Source organism: Dermacentor variabilis, chromosome 4, assembly GCF_050947875.1.
Source record: "Dermacentor variabilis isolate Ectoservices chromosome 4, ASM5094787v1, whole genome shotgun sequence".
Taxonomy (NCBI): Eukaryota; Metazoa; Arthropoda; class Arachnida; order Ixodida; family Ixodidae; genus Dermacentor; species Dermacentor variabilis.
The window spans coordinates 9,758,645-9,784,162 of NC_134571.1; the positions used below are offsets into that span (position 1 = coordinate 9,758,645).

The window sequence follows — 25,518 nt, forward strand, 5'->3', positions numbered from 1 at the left end:
ACTGTGCCAACTGCTGTCATTTTAATTTTCTGACATATTCACCACAATAATGGTGCTAATTAACATAGCCCGTAAAAAGTAGTATTGTGCCTCCAAACTTACTTTCTCGCAAGAAAACAAATCTCTCATCTCGTTCCCAAGATAACCGCTAACTGCATGCTGTATCGTATAGAGGGTGCCTTCTTTTGTTGCACCAAATTTTAAAAAAATTGCCTGTGACAGACAGCACAATTCTAACACTTGATCAAAGCAACTTGATGAGGCGGTCATTACTTCTATGAGAAATCAAGATGGTTAATTCGATAAATAACATAATTACACTGAATTTTTAATTAAGTATAATACGGCACATATTTTACTTTACGAATTGTAGCTAGCTGTTGAGTTCGCAAGGCGTGTCTACTTTAACGAGTTCTCAGGGCGGCACCATGTCTCGATATATTAATTTTTAAAGCGTCCGACGAAAGGCATTGTTGTTCCAGCTACTTTTGTGCTTCAATGCATCAAACAGCGTTTTCTTAATAAATGATGCTGGGCTAGCCGACCAGTCCAGCATGAACTAGTGGTATACATGGTAGGCAAAGGCGAAGTGCCTGATATGAGGCAAAGAATGCTTCGCATGAAAAAGTTATCATCAACAGCTGGCATTGACGGCTCGTTGCACACTCAGCCAGCTGACTCGCAAGACCACCGGATGTCCATGCACCCCTTGGCGCTACGCGACTCCAAGTTGTCGCGTCTGCGAGACAAACCACATCCGGCACCGACGAGTGATCGGAGACCTCGGAGACTGTGATGAGCGGGCGTCGGATGAAACGGCCGTCTGCCGACGATTGTGGAGCAGCGCTTGTCGGCAAGTGGGTGCCGTCCTGCCGGCGGATCTTACGTTGCAGCGGATGTGCAAGCAACGCGAACTGTCCGTCTGAACCCGCCGGTATTCTGCGCCGGGACCCATCTATGCAACTGCGGCTGTTACCTGGGCTTCCGCGAAATGAGGAAACAATGCTGTGCCGCTTACGCTTGTGCGTCGCATTCACCAATGCATATACGTGTTTGATTGGAATGGCTGAAGCGCCGAGTGCAGTGCCTGCGGTGTCGAGGAGACCATAGAACATCTACTGTGCTCGTCTTTTGAAAATGAAAGACGTGACATCTGCACAGCGCTAAATCAGTTAGACAGAAAACCGTTCACCTTGAACAAGATCTTGGGACCATGGCCTCGCATATCGCAGCTACAAAAGGCCACAAGAGCGCTGCTGCGATACCTGAAAGCTACCGGATTGAGTCACCGTCTGTAATCCGGACTAAGTGACCGGTCGATATCCGCAGTGAACTTTCTCTTCTTCTTTTAATCTCCCCCCTTTTCTCTTTCCCCAGTGTATACAGGGTAGTCAATCGGGCTCAGTCCTGGTTAACCTCCCTGCCTTTCATTTATAATTTGCTCTTTCTCTTTCGGTACTTCGCGCCCTTTCCGGGCCCTATCTATCTATTTTTGTATATATGTATCTATGTATGTTTGTATGTAACAGTTTTCACTGCTATACTTGGGCCGCTGTGTAGTCCGTGGTCGAATGGTTAGGACATCGGGCTGCTGTGCTGAGGTTACTGGATTCGAAGCCAACCATCGGACCAACCTGGTTCACTGAGTGTGTGCCAATGCGTAGACACGTGCCTCTCTTGAACGTATATGTTTCGTACCGACAAGGGTCATTGTAGATATGGGAGTGAGTAGGCACCGCTGTTCGAAGAAACTCTTCGACGCCGAATCGGAGCACTGTGCATGTGCCACTCGGTCTGTGCTGGTCTTCAATAGAAACCTTTAATGCCAACGTGGGGCACTGGGCATGTGTGCTGGTTAGGTGTGTGCGCCGCTGTTCAATTAAGCCGTTTGACGCCAAATTGTGTAACTATAGGGTATGTGCCACTGGGAATGTGCCGCTCTGCAATGGCGAAAAATATATCTCTTAAATTTCTCCGATGCAAGCGGAATCGAACCCACCGCACAAGTGTCCCTCAAGGACAGCAACCCGACGCATTCGCAGGCTGCGCCAAAGATTCACTAGGCATGTGGCGCTTTTTAATGAACGCCTTTCACGCCAACGCTTTTGCGAGCTGCGTCATCAATGCACTCGGTATGTGCTTCTCTTCAATGAACCTCTCGCCAACTGGGGTTACTGAATATGTACCACTGAGTGCGCGGCCAGCAAGGGAACCATTCTCAACGTTTGCAGGCACTGGTGTGCCACGCTTCTCGTCTCGGAGGCTACGTGCAGACTACTCCGCTTGTCACTTGATGGCACAACGTGTCCAGAGAGAAGCGCGAGAGCATCCCGCTTGCCGCTTGGCGCGTTTCTCAGCGTTCACTCGCACCGGCGTGCCATGCATTTCGGAGGCCATGCGCATGCTTGGCGATGGTGGCACTAGATGTCGCCGAGTGTTCTTAAAGGGCCCTTCACCAAGTCTGGCCATTTTGAGATGACAAGCGCAGTGTATACAAGGCGCACTAACGATCATGTCTGCGAACTATTACATCCCTACGCGCCGCGGACAGAGCTTAAATTTCATACCAAACGCTGTATGCCCTTCTCGCTGGCGCCGCGCTCCCGGCCGGAGAGACGACGTCAATCGCACAAGTGCGCCTACGAACATGGCAGTGCTGTGATGTCACTCACAGTGACACGTGAATTGGAAAATTATTCGAGGCAACATCAGTTACTCAATCTGTTGCTTCAATAGACGAATCGAAGTTTAGAAAAATAATAAAACATGCAAACCTAATGTCTGAGCATTTTTGTTTTTGCACCGTAGCAAGAGATATGTACTTCAGTTTCATCTGTTTGTTCCCGTCTTGTAATAGCGCGCGTGCAGAGAACGAAGCTATGCTATTTTATACCGCGTTCTAGCGCCGCCATCACACACTTTTATCATCTCGCGTCTGCGTCAATGCTTGCAACTGTCGCACCTACTTATACTGCCAATCAGATGTTCTCATGCAGAGCGCGCAAAATCGTCCCCTGCGCGAAACGAGACAAAGGCAACATCTCGCACGCGAGACCGTCACCGGAAATGCGCCACTCACTAAAAAGGCAAAAGAGGGAGAAAAAAGAAGGCGGGGCCCATGACGGTATTCTTCAACCGATCCTCCGGCTCTCGTATGGGAGAGCGCAGGGAAGAAATGCCCCTGGCGGATGCTAGACGGGGCAAGTGGAGAGTGTCTGTGTTGGCGGTGACGCTCGCCTCCTGAAATCGCAGGTTCGCGCCATTTCAAATATTTATATTGGTATAACTCCGAGAAGAAACATTGAACACGCAAATCAGGAAGATTATCAAAAGAGTACTAGGAACTCTGTTACGGGCGAGCACGGACCTCCTTATGCAACTAGAAGTGCACAACACATTGGACGAGATAATCGAGGCCCAGGGGTCGGCCCAACTGACCCGTCTATCCTGTACCTCGGCTGGAAAGAAGATCCTGCCGGTTCTTGGGGTCAACCCTATCCTCATTGAAGAACGGAAATATCAGATCTCGGAAGATCAAGGGAACAACATACGAGTCGCACCATTTCCTCGTAATCTTCATCCTCAACACAACGTAGGCAGACGCAGGGCAAGAGCACTCGTCCTCTTCAAGAGTACCAAAGCCGATCCCTACTCGGCATGTTTTGTCGACGCAGCCCAATATGGACAGTCGTCTAACTTCGCCATTGACTTCGTTGATTACGACGGACAGATAGTGAGTGCGGCTTCCCTGAAGTGCTCAACACCATTTAGAGCGCAACAGCTCGCAGTTGCTATAGCACTCCTAGATAACAGCAGAGCACAAATCTTCACTGATTCGAGATCGGCGGTCACGGCTGTCGCTTCAGGTTTGATCGCCGAGGAGGCTCGCCAGATTCTCAAGAACAAAATAATCCCTCCGCATGCCATCACGTGGTTTCTGGCGCACTTCGACCCCCTGCTTGACTGCTTGCCCAATCTCAATGACATCGCCCACTTCCAAGCGCGCGCGTTAATCCACCGCGCGGGAGCAGGGGCGAGCTCCGAGTCCGTGGTTCTCGAGTTTCGGGGCTCTCACTACTTTCAACGAAATCACTAAGCACTATCACCTGAGGAGGGCTTATCCTCCTCCTCATAGCAAACTGGCTAGACCTCTGGCGTCCACTTTACGCATGTTTCAGACTAAGTCTTATCCCAACCTGCCCCTTTTTCATACGATCACTCCAGAGGCGCTCTACTTGTCCCGACTGTAGGGCTGTTAGCAATCTAGAAAGCGTGCTCTGGCGATGCACCTCGTTACAGGGACCCAATCGCATCACGGAAGGGTGGAGCTCTGCCATCTAGAGCTCAGAACTCTCACGGCAAACTTGGGCTGTCCTAGAGCCAACGATGCGGCGGTTATCTCGGCCCACCATTCCCCACGTGGGAGCGGCCCGCAGCTCTACCTTAGGGCACGGCTTCTAAGGACCTTGTCAGTAAAGTTCGCTGTCTGTCTGTCTGTCCGTCCGTCTGTCTGTCTGTCTGTCTGTCTGTCTGTCTGTCTGTCTGTCTGTCTGTCTGTCTGTCTGTCTGTCTGTCTGTCTGTCTGTCTGTCTGTCTGTCTGTCTGTCTGTGCCATTAATGAACTAATTTGAAAAAAATTGTTGTGCCTTACCATTGACAGTCATCTGAGATGGGTTCTTCCGCAATTTTTTGGCTGCATGCTACTCTGCAAGGAACGGGACCAAAGGGAAGAAAGGCCATAGAAGAACAAATGTTTACGAGTGGACTGTAGCACAACGTTGATCTACTCCACGTAAGTGCACATACCCACTGCAGCGGTCGTGCACATAAGCTGCAAAGGCATATTGTAAGCCCCCCCCCCCTCCACCCTTTGTCGTTGAGGACAAGGGACGAAAAAGAGTGAGACACACAAGGTCAAGAAGGAATCGCGACACGATTGCAAAACTAAGTGGTGCCTATTGACAGAAACACAAATATACCGTATGAGAAAAACGTGAACAAGGTGAATGCAGGAGCCGCAGAATATACCGTATATTACGTAGCACACACACACATCTAAAGAAAGTTGTAGAGTGGTTCAACCTCTAGTTGACGTCAATGAAAGTCTTCTTGAGCGAGTTATGGGTGAGAATTTGGTGTGCGTGCCATGTAATTTTGAGAGGCCTCCAGTGTCTCAAAGGACAGCGCCTAAAAGCGCTAGTTAGCTTCCACGGGGGAATGCGAGAACGCTCCCTTTTCCACCGGTAGCACGTGCCGCACGGCTGTACCGCTATTGTGGGGTGCTCCTGCATGGTGGCACCACCGGTACCGATACCACCGACTCCTATTACTGTTATCGTCACCGGTACCGCATGATGGTACCACTGGTACCGACACAATCGGGAGCAGCGGTGGCAATACCACCGTAATCACTGGTACCACCGGCACCGCGTCGTGATACCACCAGTACCGAGATCACTGAGAGCACCGGTAGCATCGGTACCAGATCTACCTTCGACATCGGCGCACATTTTTATGCTGCATCATCTCCTGGATTGGGCCACAACGGAGGTGAAGAACATACATATATATACCCTGTTGGATTTCCGAGGTTGGAAGCTTCTTCCGGGACGCTGTTACGTTTCGCCTACGACGCGCGGTTTAGCCGGCGCGGCTGCAACAAAGCGGCAGACATTTTGGCCCGTTCGGCGCCGCCGCTACGCCTCCCCGCCAAGCGCGTCCAGGCATGTTCCGATGCCACGTGTCTTCATGTGCGTGTGTGAGTGTATGTGCATATTGGTGCCCACGCTTGTCGAAGTGCGGCAGCCGGGGAGAGGAGCTCCCAACAACTGTGAAGCGAGGGGGTCTGACGGCGCCGACACGACAGTATGAGCCACCTTCTCCTCCCCATTGTGCCCGAACGGCGCCGGCACGACGGCTGCGTCACCTTATCCCATTGTTCCCGAGCGGCACAGTCACGTGCTCGTCTATAGAGGGGTTCCTTCTTGCCCTCAACTGCGAGAGTATAAAAGCAGCTGCCCCCGGACGCCAAAGGAGGGCTCCGATTTCTTCTGTTGAGTAACGTGCTCTCCCGTCTCTCTACTTCGGTCAACCTGACCGCCAACTCTTTGCGATGTTAGAATAAACAAGTTGTTTTGTTGTTACCAGTCGACTCAAGCTTTGCCGGGACCTTCGGATGCTTCCAGTTGTACCCCAGGCCGCCAGGCCAACGCTACCCTTGGGGCTTGCGACCCAGGTGCAACAACGGGCGTCAGCGCCGAGTTGCCAACAACTCGTACCAGCGGTGCGATTACAACAACTGTCTGCCAGCGGTGAGATCGCGACAACGGAGGCCAGCAGTGAAGATATGCAGTTGACTGTATGCTGAGCAGCTCAACGACGATCCGGGAGCAGTGCAACGAGCCCTGTGTGATGACTGGTTGCCTGCAGCGGAACGACTGCGCTGAATTCTTGGCTACGAGGTTTGGTGAGTGCGGGACTTTCTTCTTCTGAGCTTTGCCAAGCTTTTGTTAGTGTCAGAAACAGAGCTGGTAATTGTGGTTGTCGTTGCTGCCGGGTTAGTTTGCGGCAAGACAATAATAGGCAGTAGAGAAAGCAGCATTCAGAGCAGCCATGGATTTGAAGTCGTTGCGCAAACCGAAATTGCTGGAGCTTGCAAGAGAGTTGGGTCTGGATGTCTCAGACAAACTCAGAAAACCAGAACTGCTAAAGGCTATTCTTGAGTTAGAGGCTGAGGATGACGAGCTGTCGGAATGCCTTGAGACTATTGAGGAGAGGTCAAAAAGACAGGAGCGCGAACTTAAAGAGCAAAAAGAGAAACAGGAGCGCGAACTTAAAGAACAGAAAGAGAAAGAAGAGCGTGAACGTAAAGAAGAGAAATAAAAAGAAGAGCGTCAACACGCTTTGGAAATGAAGCGTCTCGAGATAGAGATGGAACGCGCTCGTAATGGAAGTCAGGCACACGGTGCAGGAGAACGCGTATTGTTCAAAATGACTGACCTGATGCGGCCGTTTAAGCTTGGAGAGGACATTGGTTTGTTCCTGGTTAACTTTGAGCGAACGTGCGAGAAGCAGGGGTTCTCCCGGGAAACGTGGCCACAGCGCTTGCTCACTTTGTTACCCGGCGAGGCGGCCGACGTAGTCGCTCGCTTGAATAGAGAGGAGGCAGAGGATTTCGACAAAGTGAAATCGAGTCTGCTAAAGAAGTACAGGCTGTCAGCGGAGGCGTTCCGTCGGAAGTTTCGGGAAAATGAGAAAGGCAAAAGTGAGTCATATACAGAGTTTGCGTACAGGCTTATGTCAAACATGCAGGAGTGGCTCAAAGAAGAGAAAGCGTTTGGTGACCACGAGAAAGTTCTGCAGTGTTTCGGGCTAGAACAGTTTTATAGTCGGTTACCTGAGAACGTGCGTTACTGGGTCTTGGATAGGCCAGACGTTTGTACGGTGGCTAAAGCCGCTGAGCTAGCCGAGGAGTTTGTGACGCGTCGGGCTCGCGGAGCTAAGGACGGTCAAAAGGGTGAATTTGGCTCGAAGTTTGAGAGGCCGAAGTTCACACCCATGAGAGCAAAAGGGGACACACGTAGTGCGGATGCGAGTGAAAGCAGTCCGACAGAACGTAGGGAGACGGCGGCAGCCGAAGCCGAACGCAGAAAACGGTTCGAGATGAGGCAAGCGCGCTTGTGTTATACGTGCCAGAAGCCGGGTCACTTTTCGGCGCAGGGTCCGGACAGAAAGCGGTTCGAGATGAGGCAAGCGCGCGTGTGTTATACGTGCCAGAAGCCGGGTCACTTTTCGGCGCAGTGTCCGGAAACAAAACCAAAAGTTGTGTTTTTGTCAATATGCAGCACTGACGAGAACATGAAGCTTCTCGAGCCTTACATGCGAGACCTCCTCGTGAACGGGAAAGAGTGCCGAGTGCTTCGCGATTCCGCAGCTACAATGGATGTAGTTCACCCGTCTTACGTAGAACCCCATATGTTCACGGGCGAGTGCGCATGGATCAAGCAAGCCGTGGAAGCTCATAGCGTGTGTCTGCCGGTAGCAAAAGTGCTTATTGAAGGACCTTTCGGAGCGCTTGAGACGGAGGCCGCAGTGTCATCTATGCTGCCTCCCCAGTACCCGTACCTATTTTCGAACAGGTCCGATCTCCTCCTGCGCGAGAAGGGGCTTTTGTTTGGTGAGGCTAGCGTTCAGGCCTTAACCAGATCGAAGGTTCGGGAGCTCGCTGCAAAGGCGGTAGTTGCGGGGCCGACGTTGGCGAACAATGAAAAAGGGTCAGAGGCGCAGCAAGCTGATATTCAGAGCACGCCCGAACTGAATAAAATTGAGCCTGTAGCGTTGAAGGCGCCAGATACTGGAGAGGAAATGCCCGATAAGGGAAAGTTAGAAGAGCTATCTGCAGATTTGCTCATCGCGCCTACGTCAGACGGACTTAATAGGTTGCTAAAAGTCAGCCGGTCGGCTTTGATAGCCGAGCAAAAGAAGGATGGCAGCCTAGAAAACATACGCTGCAATGTCAAGGAAGGTATCGCCAAGAAAAATGCTCGCTTTGTGGAAAGAGGTGGAGTCCTGTACCGGAAGTATCTAGACCGCAGAGGAGTGGAGTTCGATCAGCTGATCGTGCCTCAATGCTATCGTCAGGATCTGTTGCGCTTGTCGCACGGGGGTTCGTGGTCCGGACACCTAGGAGTTAAGAAAACTAAGGACCGTCTCTTGCAAGAGTACTATTGGCCAGGGTGTTTTCGGGACGCAGACCATTTCGTAAGGTCATGTGACACCTGTCAGCGGGTGGGCAAACCAGGGGACAAATCGAGGGCGCCGTTGAGATTGGTACCTATCATTACGGAGCCTTTTAGACGGCTCGTTATTGATACAGTGGGACCTCTGCTGGTAACAGCCACGGGGTACAGACACATTTTGACTGTGATCTGCCCAGCGACAAAGTTCCCTGAAGCAGTGCCGCTTAAAGAACTCAGCTCAGTTGAGATAGTCAATGCACTACTGTCCATATTTGCGCGAGTTGGTTTTCCTGCGGAAATCCAATCAGATCAGGGCACAGTGTTTACTAGCGCTTTGACGACAACTTTTCTCGAAAGGTGTGGGGTAAAGCTGTTACACAGCTCAGTGTACCACCCACAGTCGAATTCCGTTGAGAAGCTCCACTCCGTCATGAAGCGCGTGTTGAGAGCATTATGTTTTGAACATCAAACTGACTGGGAGCTGTGTCTGCCTGGGGTGATGTTTGCATTACGGACCGCGCCGCATGCGGCTACGGGGTTTTCGCCAGCTGAACTGGTGTACGGTCGCTCGCTGCGATCTCCGCTTCGCATGCTTCGAGAATCATGGGAAGGCAGGGGCGACGACCCAGTCGTGGTGGAGTACGTGCTTAAGCTCCTCGAACGCTTAAGAAGGGCACAGGAGTTGTCAGGTGAAGCAATGGCAAAGGCCCAGCAGAGGGCCAAGGTTTATTATGATCGGACAGCCAGGGCCCGTCGTTTTGAGGTGGGCGATGAGGTCATGATATTGCGCACATCGCTAAACAACAAACTAGACGTGCAGTGGGAGGGCCCAGCACGGATTGTTCAAAAACTGTCAGACGTCAACTACGTGGTAAGTCTGCCAGGAAAGCGGAAAGCACAGCAAGTTTACCACTGTAATCTGCTCAAACCTTATAGACAAAGGGAAGCAGTGGTGTGCATGATGGTAAACGTTCCTGAAGAGCTTCCGGTCGAGCTTCCGGGACTAAGCTCAGTGACGAACAGGGAAGACACCGGTCAAGTCATTAGTGACCTTATCAGTAAAGCACCGCTGTCGCCTGAGCAGAAAATCGAACTACACTAGCTCTTACAAGAGTTTCAAGGTCTGTTCTCTGAGAGGCCTGGTAGGACTTCTGTCCTTACTCATGATATAGAACTTACCTCCCCAGAGCCAGTACGATCCAAGGCGTATCGGGTGTCACCCCGCCAGAACGATATTATGGAGGCTGAGGTAAAGAAAATGCTACAGCTCGGTGTTATTGAGGCAGGTGAGAGTGATTATACCTCCCCTTTGATTTTAGTTGAGGTACCGGGCAAGGAACCTCGTCCTTGCGTCGACTACCGCAGGCTTAATTCCATCACTAAGGATCAAATTTATCCGATCCCTAACATCGAGGAGCGCCTTGAGAAAGTTAGTAGCGCTCAGTTTATTTCCACCCTAGATCTTGTCAGGGGTTATTGGCAGGTTCCACTTACAGAAGAGGCTAGTAGGTATGCGGCGTTCATTTCACCAATGGGAACATTCCGTCCTAAAGTGTTGAGTTTTGCTTTGAAGAACGCGCCATACTGTTTTGCAAGCCTCATGGATAAAGTGTTGCGGGGACAGCAAGAATTCGCTTTACCGTATCTAGACGACGTAGCGATATTCTCCGCATCCTGGTCTGAGCATGTGGCACACTTGCGGGCAGTGCTAACCCGCCTGCGCGAAGCGGGCTTGACAGTCAAGGCTCCTAAGTGCCAGTTAGCACAGGCCGAGGTTGTCTACCTCGGTCACGTGATTGGTCAGGGTCGTCGCCGCCCCTCTGAAATAAAGGTGGCCGCTGTGCGAGACTTCCCGCAACCGTGCACGAAGACCGATATTCGGTCATTCTTAGGTGTCGCCGGCTACTATCTAGGTACATCCCCAGGTACTCTGATATCGCGGCTCCCCTGACGGGTGCTCTAAGAAAAACAGAGCCCCAAACAGTCGTATGGGATGAGACAAAGGAAAGAGCTTTTAGCGCCCTAAAGAGTGCCGTAACAAGCCAGCCTGTGCTACGATCGCCAGACTATACAAAAGGGTTCGTTGTTCAGTGCGATGCTAGTGAGCGAGGCATGGGCGTTGTACTGTGCCAACGGGAAAATGGAGAAGTAGAACACCCCGTCCTGTATGCTAGTCGTAAGCTGACCAGTCGTGAGCAGGCGTACAGCGCCACCGAGAAAGAGTGTGCGTGTCTCGTGTGGGCCGTTCAGAAATTGTCATGCTATCTAGCCGGCTCGAGGTTTATCATTGAGACGGATCACTGCCCTCTCCAATGGCTGCAGACCATCTCTCCCAAAAATGGCCGCCTCCTGCGCTGGAGCCTCGCTTTGCAACAATATTCCTTTGAGGTGCGTTACAAAAAGGGGAGTCTCAACGGTAACGCCGATGGCTTAAGTCGAAGCCCCTAACGTAGGAATCAGCCTCAAAATTGTTTGTTACTGATGTTTTTCTTCCTGAGGCAGGATTTTTAACATATTGCTTTTGTTTAGTGTTTCAAAGTGATGACATGCTTTCTAGTGCAATTTTCCAATTTGTGGACGCGTTCTAAGTGCTGCTAGACTACTGTAAGGAACTATGCAGTGGTATAGAAGGGGAAAGAGCCTGGCAGGGCTTAGTGAGGGTTGTGCCGTGCTTGCTGACTGAGCGGTTGAGTTTCAGCGTAGTTCTAACGCTTGCCGGGAACGAGAACAAAAATGTGAACTCTCCCGAAGTCACTTTGCAGTGTCCTGTGCGAACCTGAACGAGAGAACGAGGCCTTCTCTGTGCGCTGCGCTCAAGAAACGTCGAGGGACGCCCGACTTCGGTTATGAGCATCATCGAGCGACATCCCTCCGGACAGCGGATGCAGTCCCCTGACCATCGGGATCTCCTTCCCCCGGCGGGGCGGTCTGTTACGTTTCGCCTACGACGCGTGGTTTAGCCGGCGCGGCCTCAACAAAGCGGCAGACATTTTGGCCCGTTCGGCGCCGCCGCTACGCCTCCCCGCCAAGCGCGTCCAGGCATGTTCCGATGCCACGTGTCTTCATGTGCGTGTGTGAGTGTATGTGCATATTGGTGCCCACGCTTGTCGAAGCGCGGCAGCCGGGGAGAGGAGCTCCCAACAACTGTGAAGCGAGGGGGTCTGACGGCGCCGACACGACAGTATGAGCCACCTTCTCCTCCCCATTGTGCCCGAACGGCGCCGGCACGACGGCTGCGTCACCTTATCCCATTGTTCCCGAGCGGCACAGTCACGTGCTCGTCTATAGAGGGATTCCTTCTTGCCCTCAACTGCGAGAGTATAAAAGCAGCTGCCCCCGGACGCCAAAGGAGGGCTCCGATTTCTTCTGTTGAGTAACGTGCTCTCCCGTCTCTCTACTTCGGTCAACCTGACCGCCAACTCTTTGCGATGTTAGAATAAACAAGTTGTTTTGTTGTTACCAGTCGACTCAAGCTTTGCCGGGACCTTCGGATGCTTCCAGTTGTACCCCAGGCCGCCAGGCCAACGCTACCCTTGGGGCTTGCGACCCAGGTGCAACAACGGGCGTCAGCGCCGAGTTCCCAACAACTCGTACCAGCGGTGCGATTACAGCAACGCCCAGTAGTTCTCTCTGCCAGGTTGGTACCCGGAAACCTCTGACGCTCTCCGGCCAGAGATGATGTTCCGTGCTGACACTTGGCGACGGAGCAATTAGCTTGGTTCATTTCGCATTTTTGCCGGCATTAGGCCAAGAAAAAAATGTGAAAAGAAACATGAGACGACAGTAAAACGTGCGCTGGCTTCAAAAGTCTCGGGAATTGCCTTTTTTACACCTCCGCACTGCGCCTTTTTGTGCAGTTCCTTTTCACTATTTCTCTCGATGAGGGAATTCAATGTCCACCTCGCGGCCAATTCGAATTGCTGCACAGTCCGCAGAATCCCACCAATGGTGTCGCACAAGCTCGCCGGACTCCGCCTCGGGTGTGCATCCTTCGAGCCACCCTCGATGCAATGGAGATGCAATTTCAGGTGAAACAGGGGTTGACCCTGTTTCACGGAAATTGTCAGCGTTGGCTCTTTGTAGTGCAAAAAAGGGTGAGGCGTGCAAACAGGACACAGGAGTAGAGAAGTGGACAACACGAACGCCGACTATCCTGTGTTGTCCACTTCTCTACTCCTGTGTCCTGTCTGCACGCCTCACCTCCTTTCTTGCATAATGAATCCTTACCAACTAGCTCAGCTTTCTGTCGTTCTAGGCTTTTTGTAGGCTTCCAAAGAATACGGCGATTGTGGTCACCCTGGAGGGAGGTTCTTTGTCTGTCTGATAGTAGTCTGCGCCGGGCCCCATCGTTGTATAGACGGGCGCCGGTGCTTCGAGTGAAGCACACAAAGACTGGCGTTTGTGTCCGATGCTCTACCAATTGAGCTACCGCGGCGCCGTTTCCCGATCCACTTTCTTCGGTATTTATGTTTTCCTAGTAGAACCCTGGGAGTGTTAGCCAGCTCCACCACTCACAGGCCTTGGCGGCGGACGTGGAACATCCTTGCAGGCAGAAAGGATGTTCCTGCGGCAGAAAGGATCTTCCACGTCCGCCGCCGCAGTGGTGGAGATGGCTAACACTCCCAGGGTTCTACTAGGAAAACGTAAATACCTAAGAAGGTGGATTGGGAAACGGCGCCGCGGTAGCTCAATTGGTAGAGCATCGCACGCGACATGCGAAGGTTGTGGGATCGTTCCCCACCTGCGGCAAGTTGTTTTTTCATCCACTTTCATTTACATTAATTTATCGTTTTTTATTTCATTTATTAGGCACAAGTAATTTCTTCTATGTTGTCCTCGGTGTCAGTGTTTGTTGGCTTCTTATGATATGACTAATAAAAATCGGGCCCCTCGGTTCACTCCCTTTCTTCTCGTTAAAGACTGGCGTTGCTGTTTATGACCCAATGCCGTTTGGGTTCCAATAAATTGTCTCGTTCGTCAGCTGTGAGTCGTCGAACAGACGAAGACGCGACACGTAATCGCTCGTCAATTATCGTGGGAGGGCTTTCGTTTCGTCGCCAGCTCTTCGGCGTCGAAAAGACGATGAAGCGGGGATCGGTGAAGGCACCCTTTATGCAGAAGGTCCGCAGGAACAACAGCACCAAGTAGCGGCAGCAGGTGCTCGGTGGACCTTATCAAACAACCTGATACGGAAACGTGGGTGGGAGTATAACTCACCAAGAAAGGATTCGGCTTATGATCAGAAACGATTACCTGAAAGTGGTTGCCTTCCTTGTGCGTTTTGACAGTAAGAACAGTAGAAGCAAGGGTCCCTTCAAGTTTTCTCACTGCTACACATAACTAACATAGCTTATCGAGCTTCAACTCACACCAACAGCATTTTTCTTGAAATCAGTGGTCTATCTGTCGCTCTCTTTCGGTTGTTTTCCACAGCTTGTAACGCGTTCTCGCAAAACGCACATTCATGCATAACGACGAAGCTTCCCTATTTGTCGCCGACTAAACGAGTAATTCCACTAGCGATCAAGAAGTTGATACCATCTCGACCGGGTGATGGGTCTTCACCGCAAGAATCAGAAAACGACGACGAAGCCGGATATCGTGATGATGAAAAAAAGTTGAAAAGATTGTATTCACTTCATTGGTACATGGTTACGATTCTCAACCGAGTCTCCAGTGGGAGCAACGACGGCCTTAAATAACCCCTCTTTCCTTCGCTGAGGGAATCCACGGGCCAATCACAAACGCCGAACCGTTCACCACCTCTATCACCCCTCACTGGTCGTCAGCGTGCTGCTCGGGGTGCTCATGCCTTCAATGAGCTACTCGTGTACGTGGTGCATCTGGCTCCAACGTGTCACCACCAACCAGCTGTCGGCAACCACCTGACGTCGATGCTTTCCCCCGGGAGTTCTCGACGAGCAGGCTTTGGCCACTTCGTGACGGAGGGCGACGTTGCTGTCTTGAAGCGAAGTGAGGCGTGAACATCAATTGTGACAGCTGCGTGTTGCTGGTGAGACACCCCCCCGTCGCCAGATGTGGTAGTCGGTGGCTTCCTGAAAAACTTAGGTCGACCATAACAAAGTCCACTCAAGAATTCACCTTGCCTTTGCTGCCTTGCCTACCTTTGAAAGCGGTCCCTGCCCCTGCTGTTTTGGCGACGCACCTTGCCTTCTGAGCCCCACTAACCCTACCAGAAACAGAGTGTGCCACGGTCAAAGCTAGAAGCACAATTTGGGATATTCGAATGGGTGTTTTCCTAGACATGGCATGGAATACCAACTCGCCCAGCATTCTTCATTTCGAGAACAGGAGATGGCGGACAGTTTTACAGTTACATTGTTGTTTTCTTTTAGGTAGCGTCGGTTGCTTCATTTCTTTAATAAGATTGTTTTTGTTAAAGTGCAGAACATGGCGATACAACCCTACCGTCGACTCCACGTGATGCCCGACTTGTGCCGACACTGGTGATGTATTCGGCATGCGTTTCAAAAGAACAGAAGGTGCCGCCAACCCGCATCTACTGAAATTTCCTGGATTCATTATGATACACTCTGCGCAACGAAGTGCTTAACCGTAATTGCAGCGTTGGAATCAAAGAAAGTAAGGCCAGCGTTATGAACTGCGTGGCTGAACCATAAACCTGCAACGCACAAAAGTGCAACACAGAAACTGGAAAACGAAATCTAAAGTTTATCCCCACCTGATTGAGTCTGATCGCGGAGTCGAGATGGATGTAGACCTATTACAGCGAGCGCATGGCGCCCTAGGGGTCGCCTCACGCCCGTCGCCATTGAACGCCTTCGGAATCGTGAGGAAGGCGGCATCAGCCGCCACTCGCCGCTCCAGCAACGTTCCGCGCAGAGTAGCTTAGCAATATTTACTTGTAATGTGGAAGAGCAGTGGAAAGACGTGCTCTGTCGTTAACTGAAAGAACTGCGAAATAGACTTGCATGTATGGGATGAGACTAGGCGAACTTTATCCACATCAACTGTACAAGGAGTGCCCACATTTGCGACAGTTCGTCAAGCACACCTTTCCGCGGGGCAAGCACAACAAGCTCCACCGTCAGCGCTGGATAGGCAAATGCCGGAAATGACGGCCAGGCTAGCACCACCTGCAGCCAGAACGCCGCTAACCCACTGGTTCGGGCACAAGTGTACCCCGGCCTGGCGTTCGGCTTCTTTCAGAGGTGCTTGGGAAAGGAGCTTGCGCCCTAAATTCTCGTGATATTCTGTGCCACCACTGGCACAAAATAAGCATGCAAGCGCGACTCATATACTCGAGCAACTTAACATTCCACGAGAGCGAAGTCAAACGTGGATTAATAGGCGGTGTTAAGGACGCGCATCCAAGACCGCCGAGGCATCGTGGGCCAAGCGGTCTGGCGCTTGACCAGCAGAGAGGGGCCCAGCGTAAGGAACTACATCATATACGGAGCGGTCAGCTATACAAGGTGGTTACAAGCTTCGTGACGCAGAAGGAGAGGGTCAACGCGCTCCACGCTTGCGGCCGCCGCTCGGTAGTACATGCCACTAAGTTCAACGGATTTTCCCACTGCCACTGAGGGAAAGGCACTAACGCGCACACACTCACAGAAAGACACCGCCGGCTTCTTAAGCGCCGTGGAGGAGAAGGAAGGAATGCGCACATGCACGAAGCGTCACGTTCGCTGAAAGGAGACGTCACTGGCGAGCCCAGGCAGACATCAATTCGCTCGCTGCTGCAGCCGCGCTCCCTCAAGCCGGCGTTCTGGCAGCGAGTGTCCGAGGACATGGGTTAAGACGTGTTCACGTGAGCCTGTGCGCGCACGACGCCATGCTGATTAATTTTGTTAGTAAGCGAATGCTTCCTTATTCCGTATAGCTGTCTGATAATTTGCTATCGCCATCGATGCTTCGCCTTTCGGGCGAGATTACGATTTCTTTTTTTTCAGCGGCTGCGCGCGGCTCGGCGCACTTGAAGAACGTTCGGGTGATCGCCGTGACACGACACCCGCCAGTCGCGACAGCGTTCTCTCTGCGCCGGTAGTTAAACGGCGAGCGGTTGATCGATGGGCCACTTGCAATATTTCTTTGTCCACGCGTACGTCTAAAAATTTGTACACTGTAAATTACGCGGTCGCAACCAACCACCGCAATCGGAGTAGGTCGCAAACAGGCTTTTTCTGCGCACGCGCACACGCCTAGCTATTCCCGAACGAAGTCGCTGCACTATACAGTTAACGACAACAAGCGCACGACCGTAAAACCCAGCAAATCTACTGCTGTAAGTATAAGAATATGAAGTGTAAAAGCAAACAGGCGGCTACATTCGTCGCCTTCGGCCGGTAAGCTTGCACACAATACGATAAGCAAGCGCCGATCAGAAGACGCTGAATAGTGGGCGCTGTCACGTGAGCAAATATGGCAGCGCCCATGGCTATGATGCTGTAGCGGTCTATACAGCCACAAACGTTTTCTTGCGATCACCACCAAGTCACCACTATGCGGACAATGAAGGCGCGTTATTAGGCGTCGGCGCCATGCACAGTGCAGCTCTCATATAGGTGTGACGGCGCATGCGCGGGCCGCGTGGACCAGCCCGCCCAGCAAACTCTGTCCAGCGCATGCCGACCCTTTTTTTGCGGAGCTCTAGAAGAATGAGATGGCGCTTTCCGTGGCGCACGTAAAACAACCACACGTTGTTTTAGCGAAAGCGCACGAATACGAAACCGCTACTTCTGCCCCGATACTGTATGATCAGCTGTCGCAAACGCATGTGGGGGTTCGCTAACGCACTGTGCTCCGTTCTTGCTGCAAAATGTGGAGCGATAGAGAGAGGACGTGTACGTGCTGTAGTTGGCTGCAAAAATAAGTGACTGGCATATTATGAAGTGAAATGAGTCCGTGTGACGAAGTTCACGCACTGCTGCTACATAAGGACTGTCTGTGTTGCCAGCTACCCTTCACGTTGCCCGGTTTTCCCAGAGCGTGGAAAAAATCCACGCATCCGCCAGCGTTGTATCGCTCACCTCCAAAGAAAGGACTTGAACGTCGGCAAGAGTGAGTACACCGCTCGCTATACAGTCGCGAAGGGAGTAGTGTCGCTTCCTGGAAGTTTCTCACACGTTACCTACACTCATCTACCTCAACTCACACGCAAACTTACGCCCACTCTATCGCCAACGTACCAAGAATAGCGAGTAGCAGCACACTTGAATGAATGCGCCGAAACACGGGTAACAGCGACTGCACCGACCAGACGCGAATGTTCGAAGCTGTACTACGCTTCGTGACGGTCCACGCAGTTAAGAGTGTTTCACATGCTGCGACTGAAGCGAAAAAAAGTTGGTGCAGTCGCACGCGTCGCAATGCGATTTCTAGAGGGCTCATTCCACACGATTGCGATTTTAACAATACTGCTGGTGTGACGTTCAGGGTTGCTTGCTGCTAGATTTTGTGGCATGCGCCACAAATAATACGCGTGTTTTGTAACTTAAAAACGCTTCGAAGTTTAAATTTGTCTTGGAGTGCGCAACACCGGTTACTTAAGTTCAGTGGGAGGATACAAGGCAGACGTACAGCTGGTCGTTCAGCGCTGTGTGCTGTCTCGTGTGCCTCCTACGTTCGTGCCATTCTGCCCGCGATACAACAAATTACAAGGGGACCTATCAAAGAGCCCATATAGCTACCCTCATCGCATATGCACTGTTTGTAATTTCGGCTGCAGTGAATAAGTCGTGTCAGCGGAGAGACCCTCGCGCTACTCGTGCTCAGCGTCAGCTTCTGAAGAAATGGTGTGTGTATATTGCTCGCACTTGCACGTAGGTGGTTCCTGCTCCTAGCCATATTCTTGCACCAAACTTAGCAGCAAGCACCAACCAGAAAACTTACGTCTGCCCCTGAAGGAAGTCGCAAGTGATCGGTGTGTAATTACTGAACGTGCAGTGGAATTCGTGTCGTGAATCTTAGCGCTAGCCTGCTTCGTCCATCGCGGCGCGTGGGCCGTAATTATGCACAGAAGTCCTCTTTAAATATTTTGAAAGGCGCAAAAGTCGACACCACACATTTTTTAGGAGCTGCAGTCATTTGTGTACGTAGCATCACAGCATTCAAACAGACATGGGCGTCGTCTACTTTCTGGTCCTGTGTCCCGCGCTGTTAGTGTACCGTGACGGGGGGTCGACACCTGCGACTGCGATGTCCGTTTCATGCGACCGAAATCGCACGATGTGAAACAGGTTTAAGTGATTGACTAATGATACTACGTCTTTGCTACAAGCCATTACAAGCACATCACATCTAGGTTCCAAGCCTTGCGTGTAGCAAAAGCAAATCTATGGCAACTAAGCACACCCGCGAGCGATTAGGCTTCAAATGCACAGATAGTGACCGCACCAAGGAACTTCACTGAGTCATAAGCATGACAAGCCACTCCTTCCAAGTGTCTGCCAAATAAAGAACGAAAAGCGAAACACTCTGATTCTGATTTATTTCGTAAGCGGGAAGTTTGCACAGCTTGGAATACGCCCCGCTTTTAGTACAAGCACCGTATACGCTGCTCGTGCCGTTTGGACAAGGCGTATTTTGCTCAGAGAGCGCTTACATGTCCTCTGAAGCTGTAGCCAAAGCTTCGTGTCGTTCACCCAGTCGCCGTCCATGACATCCACCGAAGCAGAGGTATGCTGAGGCCCACCGGGGCGTCATGCTCATTCATTGTAAACACGGAGGCAGCTGAGGCAAGCAATGTACGCACCCCCACGGGATCAAACATGGCGGCACCCGCGGGATCGCCGGAAAAGGGTCTATACATGCGACCCGCGCGCTTTGTGTTAGACACGTGATCTGATGGAGGTCACGATGATGGCTCTCATCACCTCACCGCCTTTGGGTGCGTGACACCACGCTTGTTTACGTAGTTAGATAAGCGAGTGTTTACTGCAATTTGTACCGCACATAAATCCACGAACCTTACTTCGTGTGATGGTCTAATACTTTGCAATCGCTGTCAACGCTGCGCCTTCCGGGCGAAACTGCGACTTTATCTTACTGAACTAAAAAGCGAAAAAAAGAAAGAACGAATGTCCTCCCTTTCCCCTAGCGGAAAATGGGGGTAAGCGAAGCTTGTGTTGCGTGCATCTGACCTCTGTCACCGTTATGTAACCCACAGGGAACGGTGCCGGATTGCTTCGGCCTCCCACTCTCTCAGCTCGGGTTCTTCTCGTTATTGTCGGATTGCATGGGCTAGGGCGGCTCGAACGGTTGGATCAGCGCGCCGACGGCGAGCTCTTTCACGGAAGAGTTCTCGCCGCTCGTCGAACGCTGCCCGTTCTTCGGGAGAACGCACAACGCGTGGCTGTCCCATCCGTTTTCCGAGACTGAACTGAGAGCAGTTGTTTGATGTGGAAGGAAAGGCTGGCGCTATCTCCTGCTGCCCTTGAGGGAGCACCACTCAGCGCCAACTGAACGAGAACGAAGTCGGCGCAGCGCGCGCGATACACTTTCGTGCCCTTTTCCTCCCCACCAGGAGCGAAACGGCTCCGATTGGTTGTGCGCATGGCGTGAGCGACAGCTGGAACGCTTGCTAATGACTCACGCTCTGGTGCCGGCGCAGCTGTCAACTCATCAAACCGTCGTTTCCCGCATCTGCTCTGCTCTGGGAACAATTGGTTTTTTTTTTTGCGTGAACACGTCACTTATGAGCCAATACAAGCTTCTCTTGAAAAAACCGTCAAGAGAAATGTGTTCGAGGTTCCATGAGCCCAGGACAGCGTAAGCTGCCTGAAGTTACGCCAATCCAAGGCGACTTGGGAAGCCGCCTGTGCTTTGGTGTGACAAGAAGCATGGTGTTGTGCCAGACGGTCCTTCTGGACAAGGATGCTTCACCGCCAGACCGGCAGCTTCGAAGTGCCTGTTGTGACCTCGCCCCTGCAGACAATTACGCTCCGACCACCGGCGCCCGGCTTGAAGACCTGAAGCAGGCAGGCTAGGCGTCCGTTCGTTTCGTAGGACATGCCGTTTCTGTTTCATCTTAATACGAGAAGTCTGTGGTGGTAGGCTACGGTCATTCTGGACGTTTCAGGAGTAATAAACGCCACTGCGCGCAGCGGCTTGCATGCGCTGAAATATAAAAATTTCAGTAGGCGTAGAAAAGATAGGTCAGTGGACAACGCTCTTCATAACTGGAGTGCATCCCTAAAAGTGATCAGTCGAGGACGTGGCGTCTGCTGCATATTACAGGGCTAATATGCATATGCAGGGCTAATATTACTGACCGTATAATTGTAGAAAAGTCGCCTGTGTATATAACCTCCTCAGTGAAATGCCTTGGCGTCATTTTTGATGAACATTTGGCCTGGAATAAACATTTCGACATGCTCAGCGGTAAACTTGCAGGTGTCGTAGGTGCCCTTGCAAAGGTACGCTTTTCTCTGCCCACTTCTGTCAAACGATTCACACCTAAAACACTGTCACCTTGTCTGGGGCAACACTACGGGGTCAAATATTACTAAAAATTTCACGCCTAAAATACTGTCACCTTCTCTACTACAGGGTCAAATATTACTAAGCTATCTTTACTAAAAAAAAAAAAGCTGTGCGTGCTATTGTCAACTCAGCGTATGATGCACACACTGAACCCATTTTTATGAAACCTAGTTTGTCCTGTAAACTTACTATTCAGAGAATTACTCTTGCAACGGCACCTTACAGAAATAAAAAGCGAGGAAGTCCCTTATGCAAGTTATCGAAAAGCATAAAAAATACAATACTCGTCATAATGCGACCTGGTTCATACCCCGCACACGCACAAATTATGAAACGCAACTACTTTCCTACTCATTACTGTCCTTGTTAATTCACTTGGTTCCTGATTACTTCGTTCCTGATTCTTCTGGAACAGTGATTGTAATTGTATTACATTGCTTGAATTACACTTCTTGACTTCTCTCATCAACATCACCCGTCCCAGTACTTCACTCCCCTTCCCTCTTCCCCAGTGCAGAGTAGCAAACTAGAGCGCACTAGCTCAGGTCGACTACTCCTTCTTTGCTGCCAATAAATTCTATCGGTAGTCACTGCGTTTACGATTCCTCGGTTGTCATAGTTTAAGTGCTACCTAAAAATGTCAGATTGCTGTTTGCAATTCTCTTTTCTTCCCTGCAACAATGATGATTATCCTTGTATTAGAATGCCTGATTTAGTTTTGCGTATATTTAGATTCCCCTTTAGCCATTGCATAGTGCTATACCTAACAAGGTCTGATTGCTGTTGCCAATTGTATTCCTTTATACAAACTTCGATAGGGGCGCGGACACATTTCAAGCCGAATTGATTTTGGCTTTTGCTCTGTGCCGTGCGTGGAGGTGGCCGCCGGCAGATGCTTGCGCACCGAGAGCACGCGGGCGCACGCGTCCGGACGTTTCTACGCTTGTCGTGGTCGAGAGAGAGGGTATACCGCTTTGATGTTGCCACTCGCCAGCAGACACATTAATCGGCTTTGATATTTTCTTGTGGTAACCTTGGGAAAAGCTTGCTTGAAAGGAAGCTCCTCACTGACACACGTTGTTTCCCGATACTCGTTTACGTAGCAAGTTTTGCGCGAAGGTGGCCGATGCCTTCTCCGTGGCTGCACGTGCGAGTCTGTGGTGGTGGTGCCAGTAGCGGGAGTTTGATATTCAGGCACTGATAAACGCGTACGAGTTTCAACAACAGAATTTATGCGCTCATGTTCTCCGCTGCATTCCGGCTGTGGCGGCCCAGTGCCACCTTGGGCCGTCACCATGCTTCACGCGTGACCCGACGGCGGCTCCTCCTCGATGGGCGGCAGAACGACCGCCGCGTAGGCCGACACGGGCAGCGGGACGTCCTTGAGCGGGCCCCAAGCGAACTTCTCGCTGGGCACGGCCGCCTTGATGACGCTGCTCAGCGGGTGGTCCGGCTTCTCCACGTCTTGGCCCCCGATGATGTACGCCTGGTTCTCTGCGAAAGAACACAGGCGATGGACGCACGGTGGCAAAATACACCGCGACGTCCAAAGGCCCGAGGACTTTCTCCGGCCTCGCGTACCGAGCGGAAGCAGCGCCGCCCACAGCACGCACGGCGCCAAGCAGTGACGGCGACAGGACACTCGGAAGGGGCGGTCACAGGGCCACGCAGATACTGTAGCGTCAACAAACGCAAGCACCAGCGAGGGCGATCGCCAAGGGTCTCACATGCTCGACCTGCTTGCCTATTTTTGTGATGCTCAAGGTTGCCAAGGTGCTATCGGAGCCCGGATGGAATCTCCGAGCCTCGTTCAGTGTGTTTGATTTATCGCCCTGCTAGTTCACACTGCTAACTGTGACGCCGAGTTGTAACGGTCACTTTAGCAAAAATATGACGAGAAATGTCACGTCAGTTCAACACTGTTAGCGTTCGCAAGACGACACCAGTGTGCTCGCAATACCTAAATGTGGAAAATTGTGCGTTTAATCACCTCTTCTCGCGTAGTTTTTCCTGCATCTCGCGACAGAAAAATTCACCCCGACTTCGCACGTAAAAGTACACCTACGATATGAGCGGCAACAGCGAAAAACAACACTATCACCTATACAAACGCAGATAAATGCAAGCCTGCCATCTGCTATAAATGTGGAAGGCGGCGAGATGGTTGCGCGTGGCCTCCTCGCGGTTACGTGTCGTTTTCCTTGGAGACGGGGCAGCAAAGTCTGGAACAGGATACGTGCTTCGCGGCAGATGACTAATGGTTAAACCTTACAAAGGGCGGCCAAAGTGGGTGGAGCAAGCATAGCTACACATTCTTTAGAGCATTGTCAGTAAAGTGTAGTGCAGCCTAAAACTGAAAACGCAAGCATAGCCAGAAATAGACATTGGGCGAACCCACGACTATTTCAGAGTAGACAATAGAATAGATAACCTACACAATAACATACTTTTATCGCAAAAAGCCCGTTTTCCACAAATGGTTTACGATTGTCTTAATGACAACAGAGACAACAGAGGCAAAAGTGAATCGAGAGAGCGCATGTGTTTTCATAGCCCGAATATTCGGACGCACTAGACAATTCGGACTCTCCGGCCGCACCGCAATCCGCTCCGTAGAAATCCTGTGGGAAGGAAAAAAAAAGTGGAGGAGGGCTGGTAAAAAAATAGGTCCTCACCACGTGATTGCGAAGCGGTAACTTGTAGCCGCCGAGCGCGTCGCCAGTGTGTGCGTGGGGGTGGGGGGGGGGGAGGGCGTCACAAACCAAGCCTTGAAAAGCTGTCGCAGCCAGTCCATGCGCCCACGGATTGACGCCGAAGAAAAGCCTTGCTGTGAATGACTGCATATTCACTCTTTCTCCTCGATAGAAACAGTATACTTGTATAAGGAGAACCGAAATTCCAGCCGCTCTTACGTGACTATTTCATAATTAAAATTCATATATATTTTCGTTTGTCTGTAGCGCAAATCATTCCATCTGCGACTGTAGAGCAGAGTGACTGTTCTATAGTCACTCTTTAGTAGTCAAGACTTTACGTAATGAGAAATGTCCTTTTTCTTATTTTCCGCGAAATTTAAGTATATTTTTGGCTTGAGCTGTTGTATTTTTCAATTTTTGAGGTGGGATGTCTGTGTACTATCTTACGTAGCCTTCCTGCATATTTGCGGTGCACGCACGACATAAACACGTTGTACAACAGTTTGAGAGATGAAGGTGAAGGCAGTTATTAAGTTAAAGGGGATCGCATACCAAAGTAATAGTGTGCAGAGGCAGCAAACACCCACAAATATTTGTGTCAGGGTTGTTGTCACCGCTGCTAATTATCATATACATAATCAGCATGACAATGAGGCAGATTAGGTTGTGGGCACAGTGTAGCAATGTCTCTCTGGTTCTGACAAAGTTTTATTCCCGGTCAGCCTGATATTTGATCGGACTGATATTTGTCAAGAGGAGGGCAAAGCCCTCCCCTCCACAACGTTTAGTATAGTGCAAGTTTAGTGTAAATAAGTCAGTCTTCATGATGTTTAATGAGCAGAAGAAAACAAATATCTGGTGATATGGGAGGGAATAATTGCGGAAGGAAATATGAAGAAGTAATCAGATCTGAAGGATAGTGAAACGTGGTAATATAATGCGAAAGAGAGGGTAGTGTGAGGTATATGGGCGCAGTCATTCGTACCGGTCTTGCGTATCGGAGCTCAGTCATCATCATCATCATCATCATCATCATCACATCATCATCATCATCATCATATTTTTATGTTCACTGCAGGACGAAGGCCTCTCCCAGCGATCTCCAATATTCCCTTGTCTTGTGCTAGCTGATTCCAAACTCGGCGATGTTTAAAATCGGAAGGGTAATCAGGGTTATGTATTGCTCAAATATCGTTCGCTCATGGGCAAAAAGGTCTACTAACAGCCATTATTTCTATTCTCACACGACGAGGGCCTCTGCGCATTGCTTTAAATGCCCCCATATGCCGCAGTACAATGTTTCGATTAAAATATAACAATTTTGGAAAAATAACTCTTCCTGCGTACGGAAAAATTTACAAACAGGGCAGCACCGGGAATTCACTTGCTGCCTGCCCGGGATATGCCACCAAAAGTGTGCAAAGCAGCTCGGTGGTGTGCAGCTGAGGAGTCGTGCACAGGATCCCTCTCTCCAGTGTATACAGCGGTCAAACAGGCCGTTGTGTGTATCTCGAGGAGTATGGAAGTTCATTGGCCATGTAGCGCCATCCTGCGTCACATTGCAAATCGTCTCCGCAATTGCCAGTGCACTGCATCGTCACTGCGTCGCAGTATTG

The 25,518-nt window shown here is 51.0% G+C and overlaps 1 protein-coding gene and 1 long non-coding RNA gene across 4 annotated transcripts in view; one reads left to right on the forward strand and one right to left on the reverse strand.

Annotated features, from left to right (window-relative positions):
- Window positions 1–25,518, forward strand: part of LOC142578655 (uncharacterized) — a 148,704-nt gene that overhangs the window by 4,519 nt on the left and 118,667 nt on the right. Inside the window, exon 3 of one of the 2 annotated variants that reach the window (XR_012827281.1) lies at window positions 671–3,814. The exons of the other annotated variant lie outside the window; for it this stretch is intronic. This is a non-coding gene — a long non-coding RNA (uncharacterized LOC142578655). Of the gene's footprint in view, window positions 1–670; window positions 3,815–25,518 lie in introns of those variants that run through there. 2 annotated transcript variants of the gene reach the window in all.
- Window positions 22,175–25,518, reverse strand: part of LOC142578651 (uncharacterized) — a 134,661-nt gene continuing 131,317 nt past the window's right edge. Inside the window, exon 11 of one of the 2 annotated variants that reach the window (XM_075688089.1) lies at window positions 22,175–22,700. In XM_075688089.1, coding sequence (XP_075544204.1) covers window positions 22,445–22,700 — 256 coding nt within the window. In that variant the 3' untranslated portion in view covers window positions 22,175–22,444. The remainder of the gene's footprint in view (window positions 22,701–25,518) is intronic. The other variant, XM_075688088.1, reaches the window with a different exon arrangement.